The following is a 24,175-nucleotide window of genomic DNA, read 5'->3' on the forward strand; positions in this document are numbered from 1 at the left end:
TCAGGCACAGAAAGAGAAATACCACATGTTCTCACTTATTGGTGGGAGCTAAAAATTAATAAATGAATTCACACACACACACACACACAAAAAAAAAACCCCATAAAAACTGGGGGCGGGGGGGAAGAAGATATAACAACTACAACTCCTTGAAGTTGATACGACAAGCAAACAGAAAGGACATTGTTGGGTGGGAGGGAGGAAAGGGAGGAGGGAGGGAGGTTTTGGTAAGGGGCAACAATAATCAACCACAATGTATATCAACAAAATAAAATAAGAATAAAAAAAAATTCTTAGCTAACCCTGCGATTGCTTACTCTTTCCTCTTACAGCTTTCTTCCCTGTGTTGACCAATTCCATTTTCTTCGCTGCTGGCTGCGAAGACCACACCCTTCTTAAGGCAGGCCCACAGTTGCACTTAATAAGCAGGAATCTACTGCACTAAAGGTAAAACACAGCCTCCCAAGGGATTATTCTTTGATTCAGTAAATAATTTCCTATCTACCTTGTCGAATTAAAATAAAATCTATTTTTTAAGGAAATAGCCTTGTAAGAGAACCAAGATGATTTTATAAAAATTTGGAAAAAATGAGTCCAATAGGCTGTGTTGAGAGTTGCTCAAACTAGCTATTTTAGACTTTTACTTTCAGTTCTATTTGATGTCATAAATAATAGAAACTTGGTATACTCTGATGTTAATTTCAATGAAATTCTCCAAATGACATAAAACAGTGGCTAAGAGTTTGGCTCTGACATCAGGAGTCTGGGTTCAAAATCCTTCTTCACCTCTCATTAGCTGTGTTACTCGACATCTCTGTGCCTCAGTTTAATTTTCTATACTTAACACAATAGTATTATCTTGCAGAGTATTTCTGAACAGTAAGTAGAATAATCTAAGTAAAACATTTAAAGCAGTGCCTACCACATGGAAAGCAACCAACAGTGCTGGTTATTATTACAATATTAAAAAAAGTTGTTTCTCATTTAATGAGTCCAATTTTATAATTTTCTTATCTAGGAGAGCACAACTGATTGATAAACTTCTCTTCTTGTCCCCTAATCCAGTTTTTTCGTTTTTTTCCTAAGCAGTTTTAGGTTTACAGAGAAATTGAGCAGAAAGTATCCATAGTTCCTTTATCTCCCCACCCCCACACATAGTTTCTCCTGTTATTAACATGTAACATTAGTGTGGTGTGTTTATTACAGTTATGAACTAATATTGCTCTATTATTATTAACTTAATTTTACATTAGGGATCCATCTTTGTGTTCTACAGTTCTGTGGGTTTTGCTGAATGCATAAGTCATGTATTCACCATACAGTATTATGCAGTGTAGTTTTGCTGCCCTAAAAATCCCCTGTGCTCCATCTATTCATCCTGTCGTCCCTCCCTTCTTCCCTGATCTAATCCAGTTTTTTTGTGTTTTCTTTTTAAAGAATTTTTAACATCATATCATGTAGGTATAATTTATATATAATAAAATACACCTGTTGTAAGTCTACAGGTTGATGAGTTTTGACCAACTGCCACTCTAGTCAGGATGTAGAACTTTTTTTTTTTTCCATTGAAAGGGCTTTGGCCTTTACTGTGATTGAGTCGCAAGATGGTGGAGGGTTTTGAACTCAGGTGTGGCATGATTTGAGAGAGAAAGAGGGGGAGAGAATGAGAGAGGTATTCTTCTTTCCTCCACCTATTCACTGTCCCAAATCACAAAACCTCTGCTGATTGTGTCTGTACAGGAACAGAAAGTGAACCAAGTGAAGCTGTAGTGCCCTGAGCACCTAAAGTGGGTAAAGGGCTGAGGAGACAGAGGCAGAAGGTGGGAAACTTCCTGTAACATGGAATATTCTTAGTCATTGGAAGTCTCATTTTTCAGAGACTTTTCTGGATTTTGTATTGCTCTTAGGCTTGTGTAAACAGAACCATTTCGTTCATAAGCTTGTATATTAAGAGTGTTCTGTTTCCTTGGCAAAGGCTGATCTGCTTTCTCCTGAGCAGTAGATTGTTACATTCAGTAAAAGCCTTTCCTGCTTCTCTGCAATTCATTGCAATCTTTATATATAAGGAAAGGTCCAGCCCTTTATTTCAAAGTCCTGAAATGTTAAATATTTCTAATTGGACTACAAGTGGCATTAGTGTGTTAGTGCATCCCTGGGATATTCATACCTGCATAATACAGAAAGATCTTTTTTCCCTGGAAAACCTACCTTTATTATATTGATGGTTTTTTGTTTTGTTCTGTTTAATTTTTATTTTTTAATCCTTTATTCCTTTATTAAACAAGTCCTTATTGAGCACAGATTATGTTTCAGATACTGTTTTAGACATGGAGAATACAACGGTGAACCAAATGGACAGAAGCTGCTCCCCTTATGGAGCTTCTATTCTTCGTAAGGCCATCTACAGCAGGTTTGGGCTCTGTTGGAGGAAAACGCTTGGGGCCACCCTACCTATTGGGCAACGCTGCCTCTGAAGATGCCTCATAGGCAGGCCTGCACCACCTCAGCTTCACAGGACTCCCACTTTTGTATTTACTTCACCCTTTTTTTTTTTTCCTTTTTGTCTTTTTTCGTGACCGGTAACGGGATCGCAACCCTCGGTCCCCTGCCCCTGCATTTGGTTTTTTTAAGTGTGTCTTAAGAAAAGGATGAAATATTTCTTAACAGCTACAGCAAAGCAGCTGTTTTGAAATGCCTGGTGGTGAAAGCCCCTATTAACCGTGCTCTGTACTGGAAGGACAAGGCTGAGCACTTTGGGTACTCTCCAGCTGCCCCACTGTTAACCCATGGGGAGGGCTCGTTGATGGTGATTTCTCTGTAGGCATTTTTGCCAGGAGACATTTCCTTCTGGAAAGAAGGGCAGGCAGTAGCCCCACAGTATCCTGTGTGCAGTCTTGCTGAGATGACTGATTTGTTTTTCTGCCCTAGATGCAAGTATTTCACTTTGCTTGTTCATTCCTTTCTTCCTTCCTTTATTCCTTTATTAAACAAGTCCTTATTGAGCACAGATTATGTTTCAGATACTGTTTTAGACATGGAGAATACAACGGTGAACCAAATGGACAGAAGCTGCTCCCCTTATGGAGCTTCTATTCTTCGTAAGGCCATCTACAGCAGGTTTGGGCTCTGTTGGAGGAAAACACTTGGGGCCACCCTACCTATTGGGCAACGTTGCCTCTGAAGATGCCTCATAGGCAGGCCTGCACCACCTCAGCTTCACAGGACTCCCACTTTTGTATTTACTTCACCCTTTTTTTTTTTTTCCTTTTTGTCTTTTTTCGTGACCGGTAACGGGATCGCAACCCTTGGTGTCGTGCCCGTACCGCGACTGGCAATGGGATCGCAACCCTCGGTGTCGCGCCCGCACCGCGCTCAACCAGTGAGTGGACCGGTCTCTATATGGGATCCAAACCCTCGGCGGGAGCACTGCTGCGCTCCCAAGCACCGCACTCTACCAAGTGTGCCACCGGGCCGGCCCTAACTTCACCATTTTTATTGGCCCTGATTTTAGTGGTGTAATTTGAGAAATAAGTAAAATAAAGAGTATGTTAGAAGGTTGTAGTGCTAAGGAGAAATTTAAAGTGGACAAGTGGGATAGGGAGGAGGAGCTTACAATGTTAGATGGTTTGTTAGTCCGATTTGTGTTGCTGTAACAGAATACCTGAAACTGGGTGATTTATAAGGAAAAATGACATTTATTCCTTACAGTTTCTGAGGCTGGGAAGTCCAAAGTCCATCAGGTTGGTAGTGACGATAGTGATCCAGGGATCTCACATTGCAAGATGGTGAAAGCAGAGAGAGCAGAAAGAGAGAGACAGACTTTCCTCTTTTAAAGCCCTCAGAACCACACCCCTGACCAGCATTTTTAATCCATTCACTACTGCATGGTCCTAAATCAATCACCTCTTTAAGGCTCCACCTTTCAATTACATGATAGGATGTCCCACCCTCTTAACAGTCACAGTGGGGGCTAAGTTTCTAATACATAAAACTTGGGGACACAATTCAAGCTTCAGTGAGTTTTGGGGGGACATTATTCAATCCACTACAGATAGCATGCCAGGAAAGGCCTCACTGAGGTGACACTGAAGTAAAGACCCATAGAGGGTGAGAAGCCAGCTGTGCAGATATGTAGGGGATGAGCAATCCAGGCAGAGGGAGCACACAGCTCTGAGGTGCAGGAGTGCCTGGCACATTCAAGAACAACGGGAGGCCAGTGTGGCCAGCCTGGCAGTGAGCGGATGAGGTCAGAGATGAGTGTTGTAGGGTCTTTGGCCATTGAAAGGGCTTTGGCCTTTACTGTGATTGAGTCGCAAGATGGTGGAGGGTTTTGAACTCAGGTGTGGCATGATTTGAGAGAGAAAGAGGGGGAGAGAATGAGAGAGGTATTCTTCTTTCCTCCACCTATTCACTGTCCCAAATCACAAAACCTCTGCTGATTGTGTCTGTACAGGAACAGAAAGTGAACCAAGTGAAGCTGTAGTGCCCTGAGCACCTAAAGTGGGTAAAGGGCTGAGGAGACAGAGGCAGAAGGTGGGAAACTTCCTGTAACATGGAATATTCTTAGTCATTGGAAGTCTCATTTTTCAGAGACTTTTCTGGATTTTGTATTGCTCTTAGGCTTGTGTAAACAGAACCATTTCGTTCATAAGCTTGTATATTAAGAGTGTTCTGTTTCCTTGGCAAAGGCTGATCTGCTTTCTCCTGAGCAGTAGATTGTTACATTCAGTAAAAGCCTTTCCTGCTTCTCTGCAATTCATTGCAATCTTTATATATAAGGAAAGGTCCAGCCCTTTATTTCAAAGTCCTGAAATGTTAAATATTTCTAATTGGACTACAAGTGGCATTAGTGTGTTAGTGCATCCCTGGGATATTCATACCTGCATAATACAGAAAGATCTTTTTTCCCTGGAAAACCTACCTTTATTATATTGATGGTTTTTTGTTTTGTTCTGTTTAATTTTTATTTTTTAAAATTGTAAATTGAAAAATTGTAATTGCATATATTTATGGGGTACAAAGTAATATTATGATTTATGAATACAATATGAAATAATTAAATCAAGCTAATTAACATATCCATCACCTCAAATACTTAATTTTTGTGGTAAGAATGTTTGAAATTTACTCTTAGCAACTTTGAAATGTACAGTATATTACTCTTTTATTCACCATGCTGTGCAATATATCTCAAAGAAAAAAACCCTTATTCCTCCTATCTAATTGAGGAATTGACTAATTCCTCCTGTCAGATTGTACCTTTTGACCGTCATCTCCCCATTCCCCGCACTCTCCCCACACCCAGCCTCTGGTAACCACTGTTCTGCTCTCTGCTTCTTTGTGTTTTATTGTTTTAGATTCCACATATAAGTGAGAACATGTAGTGTTTGTCTGTCTGTGCCTGGCTTATTTCACTTAGCATAATATTTTCCAATTCCATCCATGTTGTGACAGATGACAAAATGTCTTTCTTTTTTAAGGCTGAATTGTATTTCATTGTGTATATATACACCACTTTTTTTTTTTTTTTTGACCAGTGGCTGGTATGAGGGATCCACACCCATGATCTTGATGTTATAAGACTGTGCTCTAACCAATTGAGCTGCTCACCGGCTGGCCCCTATACCACATTTTCTTTATCCATTTGTCTGTTGATGGACACTTAGTTTGATTTCATAACTCGGCTTTTGTGAGTAGTGCTGCAGTGAACATGGGAGTGCAGACATCTCTTCAACACACTAAATTCAAATCTTTTGGGTAAACTCAGAAATGGGATTGCTGGATCTACTGATGGTTTTTTAACTACTGTTTTTCTTAACTACAGACACCCAGTTTTTCCTTATGATAAAGACAGTGTTTGGCTAATGAGCAAGGTGGTGAGGTCATCCAGTGAGTCAGAGGAACAGATCTGGGAAACAGAAGAGGATGATGACATGACAGAAGGTGATTTAGGGTATGGCCTCGGAAGAAGGTCTGGTGGTGTTCATGAAGTTTCACATTTATTTACATCCAGAAGAAGATCAGATGGAAAGAACTTTAGCCCTCCCCCATTTCCAAGAAAGGGGAAAGAAAGAAGTGAAGCCATTTTTCAGTATTCTGAGCATAAGAGCTTGCAAGATACATACCTTCACGGGTCCAGAATTGCCAGTTACAGACGACAAAGTAGTACGGGTAAGAATGCCGAATTTCCTTTCCTTCCTCCTTTCCCCTGTGAATATTATCAGTGCTTTAACCCTTCCAACACATAGTGGTAACCATAGGGGATTTTAGAAATTCATCTTTGTTCACCTTTTGTGACTGGTGATACACAAAAGTAATCGATGTTTATATTTCCAAGTATTGTGAAAATTGTGAAATACAGTAGTTAATCTGCATTAATAATATATGTTTGTCAGTGATATCAGTAAGTGATTAATCACCTTGCTTTTTTGTGATTTAGTTTTACTTATTTATTTATTCTTTTAGTCAGCAGATGCTTATTGGGTACCATTAGGTGTCAGGCACAGGTCTAGGTTCTTGGAATAATGTCAGTGAACAAAACAGTCAAATGCCCTAATGTCATGGATTTCACATTCTAGTAGAGGAGATAGAAAATAAACCTGCAAATCAACATATATTTAACAGCAGGCAGTGGTAAGTGAAGGCATAGTGAGTGATTGTCGGGGATGGGGCACTACTTTCTCAGGCCAGGGTTAGGGAAGACCTCTCTAAGGAGGTGATATTTGAGCACCTGAATGAAGTGGAGAGCATGCCTCATGGTTATCTGGCAAAGGAGTGTTCCAGGCAGAACTCAGATGCTTCCGATTCTTTTAGGATGTCATGAAATTCTCAAATATTGTCAAAGCAAAATTAATCTTAATATATTATAACCAAAAAGAATTTATGCCTTACATTAGGGAAAGAATAAAATTGAGAGTCATATTTCTACAGAATGTTACAACTCCAAAATGATTGTGAATCCATGGTTGAGTCTATGCCTGTACTGTGGCACCAGCTCTTTATTTGGCTGAATCTTTTGTAATACATGTTGTAAAATTTTCACTCCTGAAACTTCCCCCACCAAAGATGAGCAAACACTAATTAGAACAACACAAGAATAATTTAAGAAACGTGGTTTCAAAATTTACAAAATGCATGTTGCAGCTTGCGGTTCATCCCCATCCTTCAGATTCGTCTTGAAATTAGCATGGGATTATTTATAGATTTTTCTCTTCCAATTCCTTATTATACATAGAGGATGGATACTGTTTTGTAAGCAAGAAATTTAAAACTGAACATGATGCTAAGATGCCTTTAAACATGAGGAAACTGCTGGGATATAAACAAGATGTAATAGTAACAGTATGAGCTCCAGTTTTGTTGGTTTATGGACTTTTTATCTTTTTATCAATGTTTCCCCAATCCTAGGAAAGGGTATTGTATTAGTTTCTTGTTGCTAATAGATAATTTCCAAAATACCACAAACTTAGTGGCTTAAAACAACACAAATTTGTTATCTTACAGTTCTGGAGGTCAAAAGTCTAAAACAAATTTCACTGGGATAAAATCAAGTTGTTGGCAGGAGAGCCCCCTGTGTTCCTTCTGGAGGCTCTCGGGGAGAATCTGTTCCCTTGCCTTTCCAGCTTCCAGAGGCTGTCTGCATTCTTCTTCGGCTTGTGGCCCCCTTCCTCTATCTTCAAAGCCAACAATGGCTAGTTGAGCCTTTCCTACATCATATCCCTCTCACACTGACTCTCTTGCCTCTCTTTCATTTATATGTACTCTTATGGGTACATTGGACCCACCTGGATAATCCAGGATAATCTCCCATCTCAAAATTCTGAATATGTTGATAACTTCAAGGTCAAGGGTTCAGATCCCTATACTGACCAGATGAAAAAAGAAAATTCTTTGGTACATTGGACCCACCTGGATAATCCAGGATAATCTCCCATCTCAAAATTCTGAATATGTGGATAACTTCAAGGTCAAGGGTTCAGATCCCTATACTGACCAGATGAAAAAAGAAAATTCTTTTTTTTTTTTTTTTAAAGATGACCGGTAAGGGGATCTTAACCCTTGACTTGGTGTTATCAGCACCACGCTCTACCAAGTGAGCTAACCTGCCATCCCTATATAGGGATCCGAACCTGTGGCCTTGGTGTTATCAGCACCACACTCTCCCAAGTGAGCCACGGGCCGACCCTGAAAAATGAAAATTCTTAATCACCTCTGCAAAGTCCCTTTTGCAGTGAATTCAAAGATCCTGGGGATTAGGATGTGGACATCTTTGGCTGCCATTATTATGCCTACCACAAATATTAATAGAACAGAAGTTGTCATTGCCAATCCAATGTCACTTCTGTCCCTGTTTGGAACCCTGAATCATCACAGTAAAAACATGATTTAAGTTTTGCCTTGGATACCGTCATGCTGATGGATTCAGAATAACAAAGGAAAAAATAGTTTTGAAAAATTTTTAATGGCCTTCAAAATATTTTTTCTAATGTTATTTTTCTTTCTTTTACTTCTTACAGTTGCTTGCAGTTTACCACCTTAATATTTTTTTTATTGTGAGTGAGACAGAAATGAAGATAAAGCTCCTAGGAGGCTCAGTTTAATTTCTCAATTGATTACATTCAGGAGAGAATAATAGAAGTTACAGGAGCCTTCTAGTCATTCTCCTTGGAAAGAAATTAAATTCAGGTTATTTGTTCAATATTCATAATACTACATTGATCAAGTGTGTTAGTCCGTTTTTGTGTTGCTGTAACAGAATACCTGAGACTGAGTGATTTATAAAGGAAAATGACATTTATTGCTTACAGTTGCTGAGGCTGGGAAGTCTGAAGTCCATTTGGTGGTGGTGACAGTGACTCAGGGGTCTCACATTGCAAGATGGTGGAAGCAGAGAGAGCAGAGAGAGAGAGCAAGACAGACTCTCCTCTTCTTTTAAAGCTCTCAGAACTATACCCTTGACAATCATTTTTAATCCATTCACTACTGCACGGCCCGACAATCCAATCACCCCTTCAAGGCTCCACCTCTCAATTACCATAATAGGATTTCCCATCCTCTTGTCACAGTGGGGCTAAGTTTCTAATACATGTTTCAGTGAGTTTTGAGGGGACGTAATTCAATCCACTACATCAAGCTTAAGTCAAACACCAAAATCTTTTCATTTTACTCACTCACATTCATGTTTTTCTATTTTGTGTTACCAATTCATTAACATCAATTTTATTTGAGAGTCCTTTTTTTTGTCTTTTTATTCAAAGTATGTGTCTTCATTTGTGAAATGTTGTAAGCTATATATTTTTTATCATTATTTGTTTTATTACAGTTCTTTTTGGAATTAGGGAAAAACCTGTATGTGATATTTTATAAACAAATCCCTTATACTTAACTAGTTAAAGAAAATATTCAAGTTTTTTTTTTTTCTGATAGATTCTAATTCAGAATTGTCAAATGAAGAATTAAGGCAACGTCTTCATGAAACTTTAGAGGTAGGTTCTCTGGCTAATATAAAAATTCTCGTGTGAATAAAGTCCACCAATAGGTATTGTGTTTAAGTAATACCAAAATTGTATGGAAGGCACATATTCTTGATTAACTACAGTCTAAAGCTGATACTTTTCAGTTGACCTCCTGTTTCCTATCCTCCTCATCTTTTAATGAGGCTACTTATGGAAACATGCCCACCAGTTCTTCTTCCAGAAGTAGACCCTACTTCTCTAATATCCTCCTTGAGAAAATAGTTATTACTTCCTTCCCTATATGTGTGGCTTGAAACAACCTGACTTTACTTAATCTCCTTGAAACCAGAAGACCAGAGAGTCTCTCAAGTAGTCTGAGGAGTCTGTCCCACTTGGTGGAAATAGTTTCTGTGAGGGATGGCTATCCTTTGGGAAACAAGAAGCCCACCTTAGAGTGTGTTTGTGACTCTTGTGAAAGCTACTGAGTTGGTTTCCTAGGACTGCTGTGACAAAGTACCTGGTGGCTTAAAATTACAGAAATCGATTCTCTCTCAGTTCTTGCTCCCTCTGAAGTCTCCAGAGGAAAATTCTTCTTTGCTTCTTCTGGTGGTTGCTGCAGTTCTTGGCTTTCCTTGGCTGGTAGCTGCACAAATCCAGTCTCTGCCTCTGTCACCACATGGGCTTCTCCCTGTGTGTCTGTATCTAAATTTCCTTCATTTTATAAGGACACCAGCCATTGGATTGGAGCTCACCCTAATCCAGTATGGTGTCATCTTAACTTGCTTAATTCTGTTAAATTAAGCTAAATTTGTCCAGAGGCTGCCTCCTTACCTGGAGTCCCTATATAAGGAACTGTGACCTAACAGTTTGTAAACAAACAGAAAGCCTAATTCAGGAGTCTATTTTTTGTAACAACTAGCTGAGTCTCAGCCAATCACAGCAGCTGAGCTTTAGCCAATCACAGGCTGCCAACTGATCAGACCATGTCCAAATTAGGCAAAAGCTGAGCTGATTGGTTGATCAAGCTGTTTCTATACCTCACTGCCATTTTGTCAGTAAATGCTGCCTGGCTCACTTTGCTGAGCAGAGTTTTCTGAACCTCTTCTGTTTCTGAAGGCAGCCTGATTCATAAATTGTTCTTTGTTCAATTAAACTGCTAAATTTAATTTGCCTAAAGTTTTTTATTTTTTTAACACATCTGCAAAAACCCATTTTCTTTTTTTTTTTTTTTAAGAGATGACCGGTAAGGGGATCTTAACCCTTAACTTGGTGTTGTCAGCACCACGCTCTCCCAAGGAGCTAACTGGCCATCCGTATATAGGTATCCGAACCTGTGGCCTTGCTGTTATCAGCACCACACTCTCCCAATTGAGCCACGGACCGACCCCAAAACTCCATTTTCAAGTAAGGTCATTTTCACAGTAGCAGGGGGTTAGGACTTGAACATATTTTTGGTGGGAGGACACAATTCAACCCACAATAGCTACTGTAGCTATGTAAATGGCCATGTGCTTATATTTTATGTGACATAAAGATTTTTTTTTTTCCCATATTATTAGCTGTGTGGCCTACCTGGGTAAAAGCAAAAGATTTGGGCTTTTTAGTTACGCACAATAGCTACTGTAGCTATGTAAATGGCCATGTGCTTATATTTTATGTGACATAAAGATTTTTTTTTCCCCATATTATTAGCTGTGTGGCCTACCTGGGTAAAAGCAAAAGATTTGGGCTTTTTAGTTACAACTGGCACCAGCTAGTAAGGCTCTACCTCATTTGTAGGTGCTTTGAGCTAAGAGTAAATGTAGACTAGCTAAATTGGTAATTTTGGGGTTTCGTATCTTACTGACAGGAAGACTAATTTTATTTCTGTCCTCAGGAGGTAGAAATTTTAAAAACTGATCTTGAGGCATCTCAAAGACAACTTGAAGGTAAAGAGGAAGCATTGAAAATTCTTCAAAGCATGGTAAGAAGTGATTTTTAAACTTTCATCATTTATACATTCCAATAAGTGGTATGATTTTAGCTTTTAATACAAGAGCAGTAGTGCTTAATATAGATATTTTAGGTATAGTTTTTTTAACAGCTTTATAATTTATATATGACAAATTTCACTTATTTAAAGTGTGCAGCACAATTTATTTTTATTAAACTTAAAGTTGTGCAGTTATCACTGCAATCTGATTTTAGAACATTCCCAACATCCCAAAAAAGGAACTTCGTGCCCATCAGCATTCGTCATTCCCACCTCAGCCCCAGACAACCACTAATCTGCTTCCTGTCGTATAGATTTGCATTTTCTGCCTTTTCTATTTCATAAAAATAGAATCGTACAATATGTGACTGGATTCTTTTGCATGTGGATTCGTTTGGTTAGCATGTTTTTGAGGTTCAAGCATGATGTGGCATATATTGGTACTTTTTTCCTTTTTATTGCCAAATAATACTCCATTGTATGGATATATCACATTTTGTTTATTCATTCACCAGTTGATGGACATTGGGGTTGTTTTCACTTTCAGACTATGGTGAATAATACTGCCATGAACATTTTCTTTGTGAGGAAAATTCATTCATTCTTTCCCACATTCAATGGAAAAGAGCCACACCACGATCTGATTTTTGAACTATCAAACTCTCCACAAAAGGTGGTCACTGTGAAATTCTCAACTCAAGTTAATTTTCTGTTGTCTTAAGATAAAAATGTGAACTTCACTGTGCATACAGGAATGACTAGAAATTTCATTCGTACTGATGCCTTTTTTATTTTTCTTAGGCAATACTTGGCAAAGCTACAAGTCATACCCAGGCAGTGCTTCAAAAAACTGTGCAACAAAAGAAATCCTTGGAGAAGGTATTTGCCACTTTTGGTGTACACTCGTTCAATAAGCTTTAAATAGAATTTACTGTTTCATCCCACTAATGGATATGTCATTTGTGTGTACCCTCTGCTAGGTGTGCTTCAATTTCTCATGGTATTCCCTTTTGTAGCTGACAGTCTAAAACAGATTGTCACATGGGCAAAGAGTTCAGGGTACTTACGTTTCCCCTTTTTAAGGTAGGAGGAGGCCTGCCAAATTGATATTTCCTGGTTTTCTTTTTGTTTTTCTATTCCCTGCTTGCCTGGCACGGCCTGCTTCTTTCTGATCATGCCATCATTACTCTGAAGTTAGGAATCATCCTAGATGGTCACATTTCTATGCCTGTTGTGCCCTCACTTGTTGGGACCATTTGGACTAAGACTTCCAGGAGTGAATTTTGCTTGTGGTGTCTTCCTGGGTTAGGGAGGGGTACACTGAGAAATCTGGGTTCAGTCAAGCAAATTTTGAAGCTAAACAATTCAAAGTTCTTCCTATATTAAGTGAGCCTTGGCAAAGTTTATTTGAGTGCTAAAGAGGTGTGCTATATGTGTTTACAAATGTGAAAAATACTCTTTTCGAGCGATAATTAATTTTTTCTCTTTAAACTATTTCTGTGAAATGATTAGATGATTTATTTCAGGAATTCACAATGTCCTGAATGATTTATTTGTAGTAATTTTCAATGAAAGTGGTATTTTCTTTCTATAGGAAATAAATGCCTTGCAGTGGGAAATAGAATTTGATCAGAATAGATTTAAAAATATGGAGGAATCCTGGACCCAAAAATATGACAGGTTTGTGTGTTATTATTACATAATTTTTCTATGAAAATCCTTAAAATGTGTGTAATTCAAATGTAGCTTAGGCTTTCTTCTTCTTTGAGCTAACTGTAAATATTATAAAATTCTTATTGCTTATCCAGTTACCAATTCCATATTTTCCTGTTAGTGCTCATTTCTTTTTTAAAAAAATACAATGTAAACTATTTTTAAACCCAGTAAAGAGCTATGTTTTCCAAATTATTTTAACATTGGAACTGTTTGTTTTTTCAAACAAAATCTTTTCAGCAACTCTTTTATTAGTGTGTTTATTTAATAACTTTAAATTATACACTTATTATAAGTCAATTATTTAGAAAATGATCTATCTGGAGTTATAAATGGCTTTATCTAGTTAAATTTATTGTTTCTTAACTTTTTATTTATTTGTTTGTTTGTTTTGTTTTTATTTTTTGGCGGCTGGCTGGTATAAGGATCTGAACCCTTGACCTTGGTGTTGTAACACCATGCTCTAACCAACTTACCTAACTGGCCAGCCTTAACTTTTTATTTTCAAATAATCAAAGACTTACAGAAAAGTTGCAAGAATAGTACAAAGAATTTCTATATATCTTTCACTGAGATTCCTCAAATTTAACTCTTTACCACATTTGCTTTATCATTATTTCTCCCTTTCTTTCTCTCTCTCCTTATAGATAGATAGGTACAGACACATATAATTCTTATATTTATTTATTTATTTTTTAAAAGATGACCGGTAAGGGGATCTTAACCCTTGGCTTGGTGTTGTCAGCACCACGCTCAGCCAGTGAATGAACCAGCCATCCCTATATAGGATCTGAAACCATGGCCTTGGTGTTATCAGCACCGCACTCTCCCGAGTGAGCCACGGGCCGGCCCTATAATTCTTATATTTATCTAGAACCATTTAAAAGTAAGTTGCATATAAAAGTAAGTTGAGGCCCCCTTACTCTAAATACTTCAGTTTGTATTTTTAAAAAAGCCTGCTCTCAGCTGGCCCGGTGGCACACTCGGTAGAGTGCGGCGCTTGGGAGTGTGGTGGTGCTCCCGCCGAGGGGTTGGATCCCATTTAGAGACCGGTCCGCTCACTGGTTGAGCGCGATGCGGGCGCAACACCGAGGGTTGCGATCCCGTTGCTGGGCGCGACACCGAGGGTTGCGATCCCATTACCAGTCACGAAAAAAGACAAAAAGGAAAAAAAAAAAAAAGCATGCTCTCTCTTTTTTTGGTGGCTGGTCGATATGGGGATCTGAACCTTTGACCTCAGTGTTATGACACCATGCTCTAACCAGCTGAGCTAACAGACCAGTCCTTGGTCATTCTCTTTCTTAACCATAGTATTATGATAAAAATCAAGACATTAGGGCTGGCCAGTTAGCTCAGTTGGTTAGAGCATGGTGCTGATAACACCAAGGTCCAGGGTTCAATCCCTTTACTGGCCAGCTGCCCCCCAAAAACCCAAAAAACGTTGTGCAACCATCATCACTATCCATCCACAGAACTCTTTCCATCTTACAAAACTGGAGTTCTGGGCTGGCCAGTAAGCTCAGTTGGTTAGAGCGCAGGCTTATAACACTAAAGTCATGATTTAGTGTTTTGGCAGCTGGCTGGGGATCTGTACCAGCCAGCTGCCAAAAAAAAAAAAAAAGAACTCTATACCACTAAACAATAACTCCCCATTTCCCCCTCCCCCAGCTTCTGCCAACCACCATTCTATTTTCTGTCTCTATGAATTGGACTACTCTGGGTACCTCATATTAGTGGAATCATACAATTTTTCTTTTCTGTAACTGGCTTATGGCACTTAGCAACTGTCTTCAAGGTTCACCCATGTTGTAGCATATTTTAGAGTTTCTTTCCTTTGTAAGGCTGAATAATATTCCATTGTATGTATATGACACATTTTGCTTATTCATTCTTCCCTTGATGGACACGTGGATTGCTTACACATTTTGGCTCTTTCGAATGCTGCTTCTATGAACATGGGTGTATCTTATGTATCTTTCTTTACATTAAAGACTTTTTTTTTTTCAGAGTAGAGTAGTTATAGGTTCACAGAAAAATTGAGTAGAAGTACAGAGATTTCCCATATACTCCCTGCCTGGGTACCACTATCAACATCTAGTAGTGGTACTTTTGTTACAGTTGATGAACCCACATTGACACATCATTACTACTCAGTCCATAGTTTACTTGGGGGCCTATGTATCTTTTTATGCAAGTTTTTGCAGGTGACCTACACATGTAGTTGGTGTTCAAATGGTATATTAAGTTGAATTAAAACTTTAATAAAGAGAATGAGCGTGCAGAGTGGATGCCTTAGAAATATTTCTGGTTCTGATTATTTCTCAACTAAGTATACAGAAGGGTTAAGAGCGTGTTTATAATCTTACCATACTCCTTTAAATTGTTTTTATTTTTATGATACATGTATTTTAGAAAATTTTAGAATATTTTGAAGTAGGAAAAAATATATTTAGGTGTTTGCTTTCTAATTATGGAAATAAAAATATTCTCACTCAGTGAGGAGGTTTTAATGTTTTAGTTATTTGAAGGGTACTTTTTTCCAGACTAAACTGTGAAAATTCAGTCCTCAAAGAGACCTTGAAGCTTAAAACAGAAGAAATTAAAATGTTAAAGTCTGAAAATGCAGGTAAGTGAAGAATGGTCTTTTGATGATTCTTTAAGAATATTATATTAAAAGATCAGTTTTATATAGAGTGTTCTGTATTAAGAACACACATATCAATAGAAACAAAGTGCTAGTATTTTGAAATAAAATATTTTAAAGATAATAGAAGGAAGAAATGCATCATTTAGGTTTTTTTAGTTAAAAAAGTTATCAAGGTGAAATTCACAGAACATAAAATTAACCACTCAGAAGTGAAGAATTCAGGGCCGGCCCGGTGGTGCACTCGGTAGAGTGCGGCGCTTGGGAGTGTGGCGGCACTCCCGCCGAGGGTTCGGATCCCATATAGAGACCGGTCCGCTCACTGGTTGAGCGCGGTGCGGATTTTCCTAGAGCAAACAAGGAACAGACTTCAGTTGCAAAGTTAAGATGATTCCACATTAAAAATAACATCTGGGCTGGCCAGTTAGTTCACTTGGGAGAGCCTGGTGCTGGTAACACCGAAGTCATGGGTTTGGATCCCTGCACTGGTCATCTGCCAAAAAAATATAAAATAAAAGTAACATCTTATCTAGTATCACATATTTATTATCTCATATGATACCCACCAATCTATCAGATAGGTTTTCTGGATGGAGCCAGATCTTGTGGGAAATGTCTGTTGTGTATGCATTGCTTATAAGAAATGAGTATATGATGTTGGTGTAACTAGATTAAATGAAGGTGTAATTAGGCTATATAACTAACACTTCCCTGTATGGCCCCTCCTAGTTTTGAATCAACAGTATTTGGAGACACTCGCGATGCTCGATATCAAACAGCAGAAGGCGGCTCAAGAAAACATGCTCCATGATAAAAGTGGCTTTACAGAAATTTCAGGTCTCGAGGTAGGTAGGCATATATGAAAGTTGAACAGGAAGGGCATTTTCTACTTTGCTTTTCTTTCCCCTATCACCTGTTGGTTCATGGTCTAGGATAATGCCATACTCAGTAATGGGGAGACTGAGAGGGAGAAAGGCCCATGGGTTGCCTGGTCATTTCTTCCATCCTTGCTGGTACCAGGCCCTTTATGTATGACATTCTTGGACATTAGGGAATGTGCTGGCTACGTCTTGCCCGGTATGTTTCTTGTTGTTACAGTTCTAGCCGAAGCTATGTTAGCAGTGTCTTGCAGCTAGGTAGGGGCTCACAGTTTCAGGGGACCTTCACACACATTATTTTATCTGATCTTCACAGTAGACTTGTGAGGCCTGCAAAGCATTACCATTTTAGAGAGGAGGAAACTAAGGCTCGTATAAAATTCAGTTACTTTCCCAGGATGACAAGGTCAGTCTGTGGTTGAGCCAGGTTCAGAACAAAGATCTGATGCATCGCTAATCACATGCTGATGTGTTAAATGTCTTAACAATGTGGGAGTTTGGCTAATAAGGTCAAAAGGGTCCTATGATTCATAAGAAATTAGAAGCATAACACAGGGGGCAGCCACTCACTCATTGTAGAACTTCAATAAAAGCAATTGTGATAATACCAGCAAATACTTCTACAGTTCTTAGCAAGTGCTGGATGTTGTTCTAAGTGCTTTACATAGATTGGCACATGTAATCCTTACAATGACCCCATAAAGTGGGTACTGTTATAATCCCTACTTTTTTCCTTATTTTTTCCTTTTCATTTAGTTTTCAGTGTAAAGCAAAATTTTATACATATTAAATTTATACTTAAGTTCCTCAGACATCAAGTATTCATATATAACTTTCATCAACTATGATGAATGTTAATGAAAGGATAGTAAGGTGTTTGGCACTAACTTTTTAAGCATTTTTAAGAGAATGTGCTAATTCTCCCTTCTTGGCAGAAACTATTTTAAAGTGGTGGCTTGAAGAGGACAAAACAAGCTTAAATCTGGTCCTGGGGCCTGGAGCAGCACTGTATAGTATGTCATGTAGTAACTGAGCTGTGTAAATACCTCTGGATGAGATCCGCACATGCAGATAGGACTTTAGCCATTGGAGATGTCCCCTGTGTTAGGTTAATTCAGGACAGAAGCTGTTCATAATCACAGTCCCTTTCCCTCCTCCTTACCACTCCACCCTGCAGAGAGAGGGGAAAAGTTATTGTTTTCTACTTTCCAGTAGAGGACCCCTCTTGTTTTAAATGTTTGGTTTGAGAGCTTCTTGTGAAAACTCTTTAATAGGAAAATCTGATAGAGTTTGGATAGCTGGTACATTTGACAATAAAACAGGTTGAATATTCCTTATCCAAAATGCTTGGGACCATAATTGTTTCACATTTCAGATATTCGAAATAGGGATGCTCAACCTGTACGGTATATGAGATCTCACAATTCTGTCATCTCATTATCCACAAAGTCTCTAAATAATTTGTGTTTACGTGTTCCCTTTTTGAAAATCTGACAAATTTTCCTAGAGCAAACAAGGAACAGACTTCAGTTGCAAAGTTAAGATGATTCCACATTAAAAATAACATCTGGGCTGGCCAGTTAGTTCACTTGGGAGAGCCTGGTGCTGGTAACACCGAAGTCATGGGTTTGGATCCCTGCACTGGTCATCTGCCAAAAAAATATAAAATAAAATAAAAGTAACATCTTATCTAGTATCACATATTTATTATCTCATATGATACCCACCAATCTATCAGATAGGTTTTCTGGATGGAGCCAGATCTTGTGGGAAATGTCTGTTGTGTATGCATTGCTTATAAGAAATGAGTATATGATGTTGGTGTAACTAGATTAAATGAAGGTGTAATTAGGCTATATAACTAACACTTCCCTGTATGGCCCCTCCTAGTTTTGAATCAACAGTATTTGGAGACACTCGCGATGCTCGATATCAAACAGCAGAAGGCGGCTCAAGAAAACATGCTCCATGATAAAAGTGGCTTTACAGAAATTTCAGGTCTCGAGGTAGGTAGGCATATATGAAAGTTGAACAGGAAGGGCATTTTCTACTTTGCTTTTCTTTCCCCTATCACCTGTTGGTTCATGGTCTAGGATAATGCCATACTCAGTAATGGGGAGACTGAGAGGGAGAAAGGCCCATGGGTTGCCTGGTCATTTCTTCCATCCTTGCTGGTACCAGGCCCTTTATGTATGACATTCTTGGACATTAGGGAATGTGCTGGCTACGTCTTGCCCGGTATGTTTCTTGTTGTTACAGTTCTAGCCGAAGCTATGTTAGCAGTGTCTTGCAGCTAGGTAGGGGCTCACAGTTTCAGGGGACCTTCACACACATTATTTTATCTGATCTTCACAGTAGACTTGTGAGGCCTGCAAAGCATTACCATTTTAGAGAGGAGGAAACTAAGGCTCGTATAAAATTCAGTTACTTTCCCAGGATGACAAGGTCAGTCTGTGGTTGAGCCAGGTTCAGAACAAAGATCTGATGCATCGCTAATCACATGCTGATGTGTTAAATGTCTTAACAATGTGGGAGTTTGGCTAATAAGGTCAAAAGGGTCCTATGATTCATAAGAAATTAGAAGCATAACACAGGGGGCAGCCACTCACTCATTGTAGAACTTCAATAAAAGCAATTGTGATAATACCAGCAAATACTTCTACAGTTCTTAGCAAGTGCTGGATGTTGTTCTAAGTGCTTTACATAGATTGGCACATGTAATCCTTACAATGACCCCATAAAGTGGGTACTGTTATAATCCCTACTTTACAAATGAAGTAACAGAGGCACAGAGGGGTTAAGTAATTTGCCCAAAGTCACACAGCTATAGTGGTAGAGCTGGAATTTGCACCCAGGTGTACTGGGTTTAGAGTCTGCTTTTGGTTTCTATGCTGTACTGTCATGGGTAGAAAACTAGTGTAACAGCAAAAAGGAAAAATAAAAGAAACTGAACTGAGAGAAAGTTCAGGGAAAGAGTGTATTATTATTATAGTTTTGAGTAGGTTATGGGGCAGCGTTACCTCAGGCCAGGCAGGAACAAGGGCCCTGACCCAGCTGATGAAGGAATGCTAAGGCAAGGAAGGAGAATTAGGATTCAGAGGTCCTTGCCCAAAGCTTGCGTTTTTATGTTGGCCTCCCCAGGTCCTAGTTGCTTTTGGCAACTTTGTTTTTTTTTCCTTTTTGTCTTTTTTACTGACCGGTAACAGGATCGCAACCCTCAGTGTCGCACCTGTACCGGGGACCGGCAACGGGATCGCAACCTTTGGTGTTGGGCCTGCACCGCGCTCAGCCAGTGAGCGGGAACCAGTCTCCACATGGGATCCAAACCCTCGGCGGGAGCGCCGCCGCTTGCTCTCCAGTGTGCCACCGGGCCGGCCCGCTTTTGGCAACTTTGGCAGGGACAATTATCAGGAGCAGGAAAATGAAAAGGAAAAATACCTATCTGCCATATATCAACCATTTATGTACGCAGTTCAACTGAAAGCTGACTCTGTGCTTCACTATTATCTTTGATGTGAGAAAGAATTTTCTGAAATGGCGTTTGCACTAAGGGAGGCAGTGGAATCTTCTTTCCTAAGTCTCTAGGGTAGGATTATGTTTTAAACCAACCCATCTGTGTGAAATTTACAGCAACAGGAAGAAGCATAGACAATAATTTTATACTAAATTCCACGTGAAACTTTAAAAAGATATGACACAATATTTGAATAGACTGCCCTCATTAAATTGGTAGTTATTAGAGTATGTTGGGAAAGAAACTTGTGGTTAGCTTCCAAAGTGGGTTAAAGAAAAGTAAAATTCTTGGGCCGGCCCGGTGGCGCACTGCTTGGGAAGCGTGGCGGCGCTCCCGCCGAGGGTTCAGATCCCACATACAGACCGGCCGCTCACTGGCTGAGCGAGGAGCGGGGGCAGCGCCGGGGGTTGCGATCCCGTTGCCGGTCCCGGTCCGGTACGGGCGCGACACTGAGGGTTGCGATCCGTTGCCAGTCACGAAAAAAGACAAAAAAAAAAAAAAAAGAAAGAAAAGTAAAATTCTTACTTCCAGCTATAGAGGTCAACCAGGAGGGACCTATATGGAATATTTTATTCATTTTTTTTTAGGAGGGGAGGGATGATTGTTTTCCTTGTTGACATTAAAATTCACAAATCATTTCTGAGCATGCACCTCTCTGGGGAGGGAGTGGCAGTGGTGAATTCTGGGCCTCTGGGCCACGCCTGGCCGCAGGAAATCCATGCTGTGGGTGTTAATGTTAACGACTTTGTAAAGGCTCTGTTCCTGCTGAGGCAGGACTATAGGAATCTGATGCCAGGGTTACAGGTTATAAGAATGAAAAGAAGGAAGTTAGAATTCTTTTAGTTTTTGTTCCAAGTAATGACATTCTTAACTCATTTGTAGTTAATTTCCACTTAGCTCCTGAAATCCTGTTCTAAGCTTTCTTCTATTTATTTTTCCTTTACAGCTTTTTTTGGATCAGATGTTTGAATAGTAGTGTACGTGAGTGTGTGTGGGTGCCCCTGTATTTGTGTGCAGCTAAAACACTGTGACACTTAGTAATGGGTGTAATGCTTTTGAATTTAAAGCTTGCAGTCCTTGGAGCCTGCCTTTGTCACAGTCCTGGAGGCAGACCCTGTTCTTGTGCCAGAATGGCAGCGTCCACTCGGAAACTGCTTCTTCAGCTCAAACAAGAGGTATTGCATTATCACAACAGCAAAAGCTTTGGTTTTGTTGCTCTATTAATAGTAGAATAAATGGAGGTATCTGCAATAGTTAACTTCACTTTAGTAGTCATTGGCTATGGAACTTATGCTCAGTTTTATATGATATACTAACTTATAAACTAGACTTGGTTTATACTTGGTTCCAAAATACAAATAGTACTTGGCATAATATTTGAAGCCATGTAAAGTCATTTGCCTAAGTTTGTAGTTAATATTTCCTAAATGCATATTTTTGTCATCTCTACATGGTCCCAAAATTAGTATATAATAGAGAACAAAGGTGCATTTATGCTTAAAATCACTAAGATCAGCAACACTGATCAATGGGGAGACCTACGTAGGTTTTATTTGAAAAGCAACAAGGTACAGTGGAAGGAACCAGCCAGACCTACGCTGGTATCTTTGCCCCGTCATTTACGAGCTGTGTGACTTTGGACAGATAAGTCTCAGTTTTCTCATATGTTAAATGGAGGGTAATTACCTTGGAGGTTGTTGTGAGAATAGAAGAAATAGACATATAATGTTTAGCATAGTGCCATGAACATGTCAGGCATTTAATAAAATGATAGCTGCCATTATAATGGGGCTTTAATTACAAAAATAGTACATGGACCATAATTCTAAAAATATTTTACCTTTATTGAAGAATTGGAACTTAAAGTCTTTGGAGTAAATGGGAAAGCGAAAAGCTGAACATTAGCAATTAATTAGGAAGAGCATGAGATTACATGGATCGGAGTCAAGATCACCTATAGAAGATATTTGAAAGGTAGTATTTATAATGATTTTCAGTGGTTTTGTCTAGAATGGCCCAAAGCAAAGTTGAAATGCAGCCTTTGGCATCCTCCCTTCCTTCTTGCTGGGCCCTTCATTGTGGGCTGGACACACAGAAAGCCTGTCTACGGTAGTATGGTCCGAGAGTTGGGTTAGCAGGGAATTGACAGTCACCATAATGGAAACTGCTGGTAATCCAGATCAGAGTGGGCCACTACTGCAGAAGGGAATAGCAAATACTACTTAGTTTAAGCAGATAAACTAGATCAAACACAGGCAATAGACCAGTGCTAGGCAGGGAGACAGCATATGCTAATTTGATTCAGCATTCAGGCAAGAATTGTTCTGGTTTTGCCTCTGACACCTCCCAAACTTTCTTTCAAAACCAGTTGGAACTTTTGCAGAAGAGTAAAGAAGAAGCGTACATAATGGCAGATGCATTCAGAATTGCATTTGAGCAACAATTAATGAGGAAAAATGACCAGGCACTAAGATTGACACAAATGGATAAAATGTGTTCAAAAGCAGCAAAACGGATAAATTGGAAGCACCTTAAAGAGGATGGTAACTATAAATTATAATGGCAATAATCAGGTGTAGTTTTAGTTGTTTTGGTTGTAATCAAAGTTGATGAAGCACATTTAATACAATGTGGGAAAACAGGATTGAAATTTCACATATAGCTGTGATTTATTTAAAAATTTAGCAACTATGGAAAAAAGGTAGTTATTGGGTATTACATATACAAATAAACTACTGGAATCAACAAAACCATAAAATAACAGGAGAATCTCTTTTCTAGTATTTTCTTTTTCTTAGAATTTCTTTTTCTAGTATTTTCTTTTTTAAAGATGACTGGTAAGGGGATCTCAACCCTTGGCTTGGTGTTGTCAGCACCACGCTCAGCCAGTGAGCCAACTGGCCACCCCTATATAGGATCCGAACCCGTGGCCTTGGTGTTATCAGCACTGCACTCTCCTGAGTGAGCCACGGACCAGCCCTTCATTTTTTTTTTTTTTGGTGGCTGGCCAGTGGGGATCCAAACACCGCACTTTAACTGAGCTAACAGGCCAGCCCTCTTCTATTTCATTTAAACAAGACCATGTTTGGTGAAAAATTTATAATGAAAGTATTAGATGATTAAAGGGAAACTGCCAAGAAGGAAGTAATATTGAAATTGATATTTAAACTCAACATTAAATCTATGTATTTAACTAAACTTTATTGAAATATGTGCTTCTGAAAAAGACATGTAAGGGTAGAGGAAAAATCTGAAGTTGGACAAATCAGTAAAATATTCTTATAGAAAATGAAACAGAAGTTTAGTTTTAGGTTTTAGTTCATGAGCCTATCAAAAGTTCATGGCCATGTTTGAGTATTATTATTTTAGTATATGCAAAATATATAAAGATGCCATGAGAGAATGAAATGAATATTGAAGTAGATCTTCCAAAATAAACAAAGTAGCTGTTTAGAAATTTTAGTTTCTCTAAATAGTCATATCGTATCAGAATTCATATTGCATCAGTTAAAAATGGCAATTAAGGGCCGGCCCTGTGGCGCACTCGGGAGAGTGCGGCGCTGGGAGCGCAGCGATGCTCCCACCGCAGGTTTGGATCCTACATAGGACTGGCCGGTGTGCTCACTGGCTGAGCACGGTGCGGGCGACACCACACCAAGGGTTGCGATCCCCTTACCGGTCACGAAAAAGACAAAAAAAAACCAAAATGGCAATTAAGTTATAATTTGAAACCATTTTTCAGTCAAGAATGATTAAAATGAAGTTTATAAGAAGTTTAAATGTTTAAGTATGAAAATTCTGCGATGACTATATTTCTAAATATTTTCTAATATGTCAAATCCATATGCTAATTCCAGTATCTCTTATATTCAGATGAACCTCAGGACTTATAATATTAAAAATGAAACATTTAATAATAGGTATCTTGTTTGAAATATTTCTTTTCAAATAGTATGTATTAATAATAGTATATGAGTCAAATGTTGTGAATTTTAGCTT

The 24,175-nt window shown here is 38.9% G+C and overlaps 1 protein-coding gene and 1 non-coding gene across 3 annotated transcripts in view; both read left to right on the top strand.

The window, feature by feature from the left end:
- The first annotated feature begins 358 nt into the window (after positions 1-358).
- The window catches only part of CCDC125 (coiled-coil domain containing 125), a 29,577-nt gene continuing 5,760 nt past the window's right edge, over positions 359-24,175 (top strand). For both annotated transcript variants that reach the window (XM_008587175.1, XM_008587176.1), the window contains exons 1-10: positions 359-447; positions 5,825-6,171; positions 9,427-9,485; positions 11,332-11,418; positions 12,229-12,306; positions 13,022-13,107; positions 15,684-15,766; positions 16,514-16,629; positions 21,244-21,351; positions 22,545-22,719. In XM_008587175.1, coding sequence (XP_008585397.1) covers positions 5,865-6,171; positions 9,427-9,485; positions 11,332-11,418; positions 12,229-12,306; positions 13,022-13,107; positions 15,684-15,766; positions 16,514-16,629; positions 21,244-21,351; positions 22,545-22,719 — 1,099 coding nt within the window. In that variant the 5' untranslated portion in view covers positions 359-447; positions 5,825-5,864. The remainder of the gene's footprint in view (positions 448-5,824; positions 6,172-9,426; positions 9,486-11,331; positions 11,419-12,228; positions 12,307-13,021; positions 13,108-15,683; positions 15,767-16,513; positions 16,630-21,243; positions 21,352-22,544; positions 22,720-24,175) is intronic.
- TRNAI-GAU lies at positions 14,482-14,555 on the top strand. Its single transcript has one exon. It is a non-coding gene; the product is annotated as a tRNA-Ile (tRNA).

This window comes from Galeopterus variegatus, unplaced genomic scaffold (genome assembly GCF_000696425.1).
Source record: "Galeopterus variegatus unplaced genomic scaffold, G_variegatus-3.0.2 Scaffold4268, whole genome shotgun sequence".
NCBI lineage: Eukaryota > Metazoa > Chordata > Mammalia > Dermoptera > Cynocephalidae > Galeopterus > Galeopterus variegatus.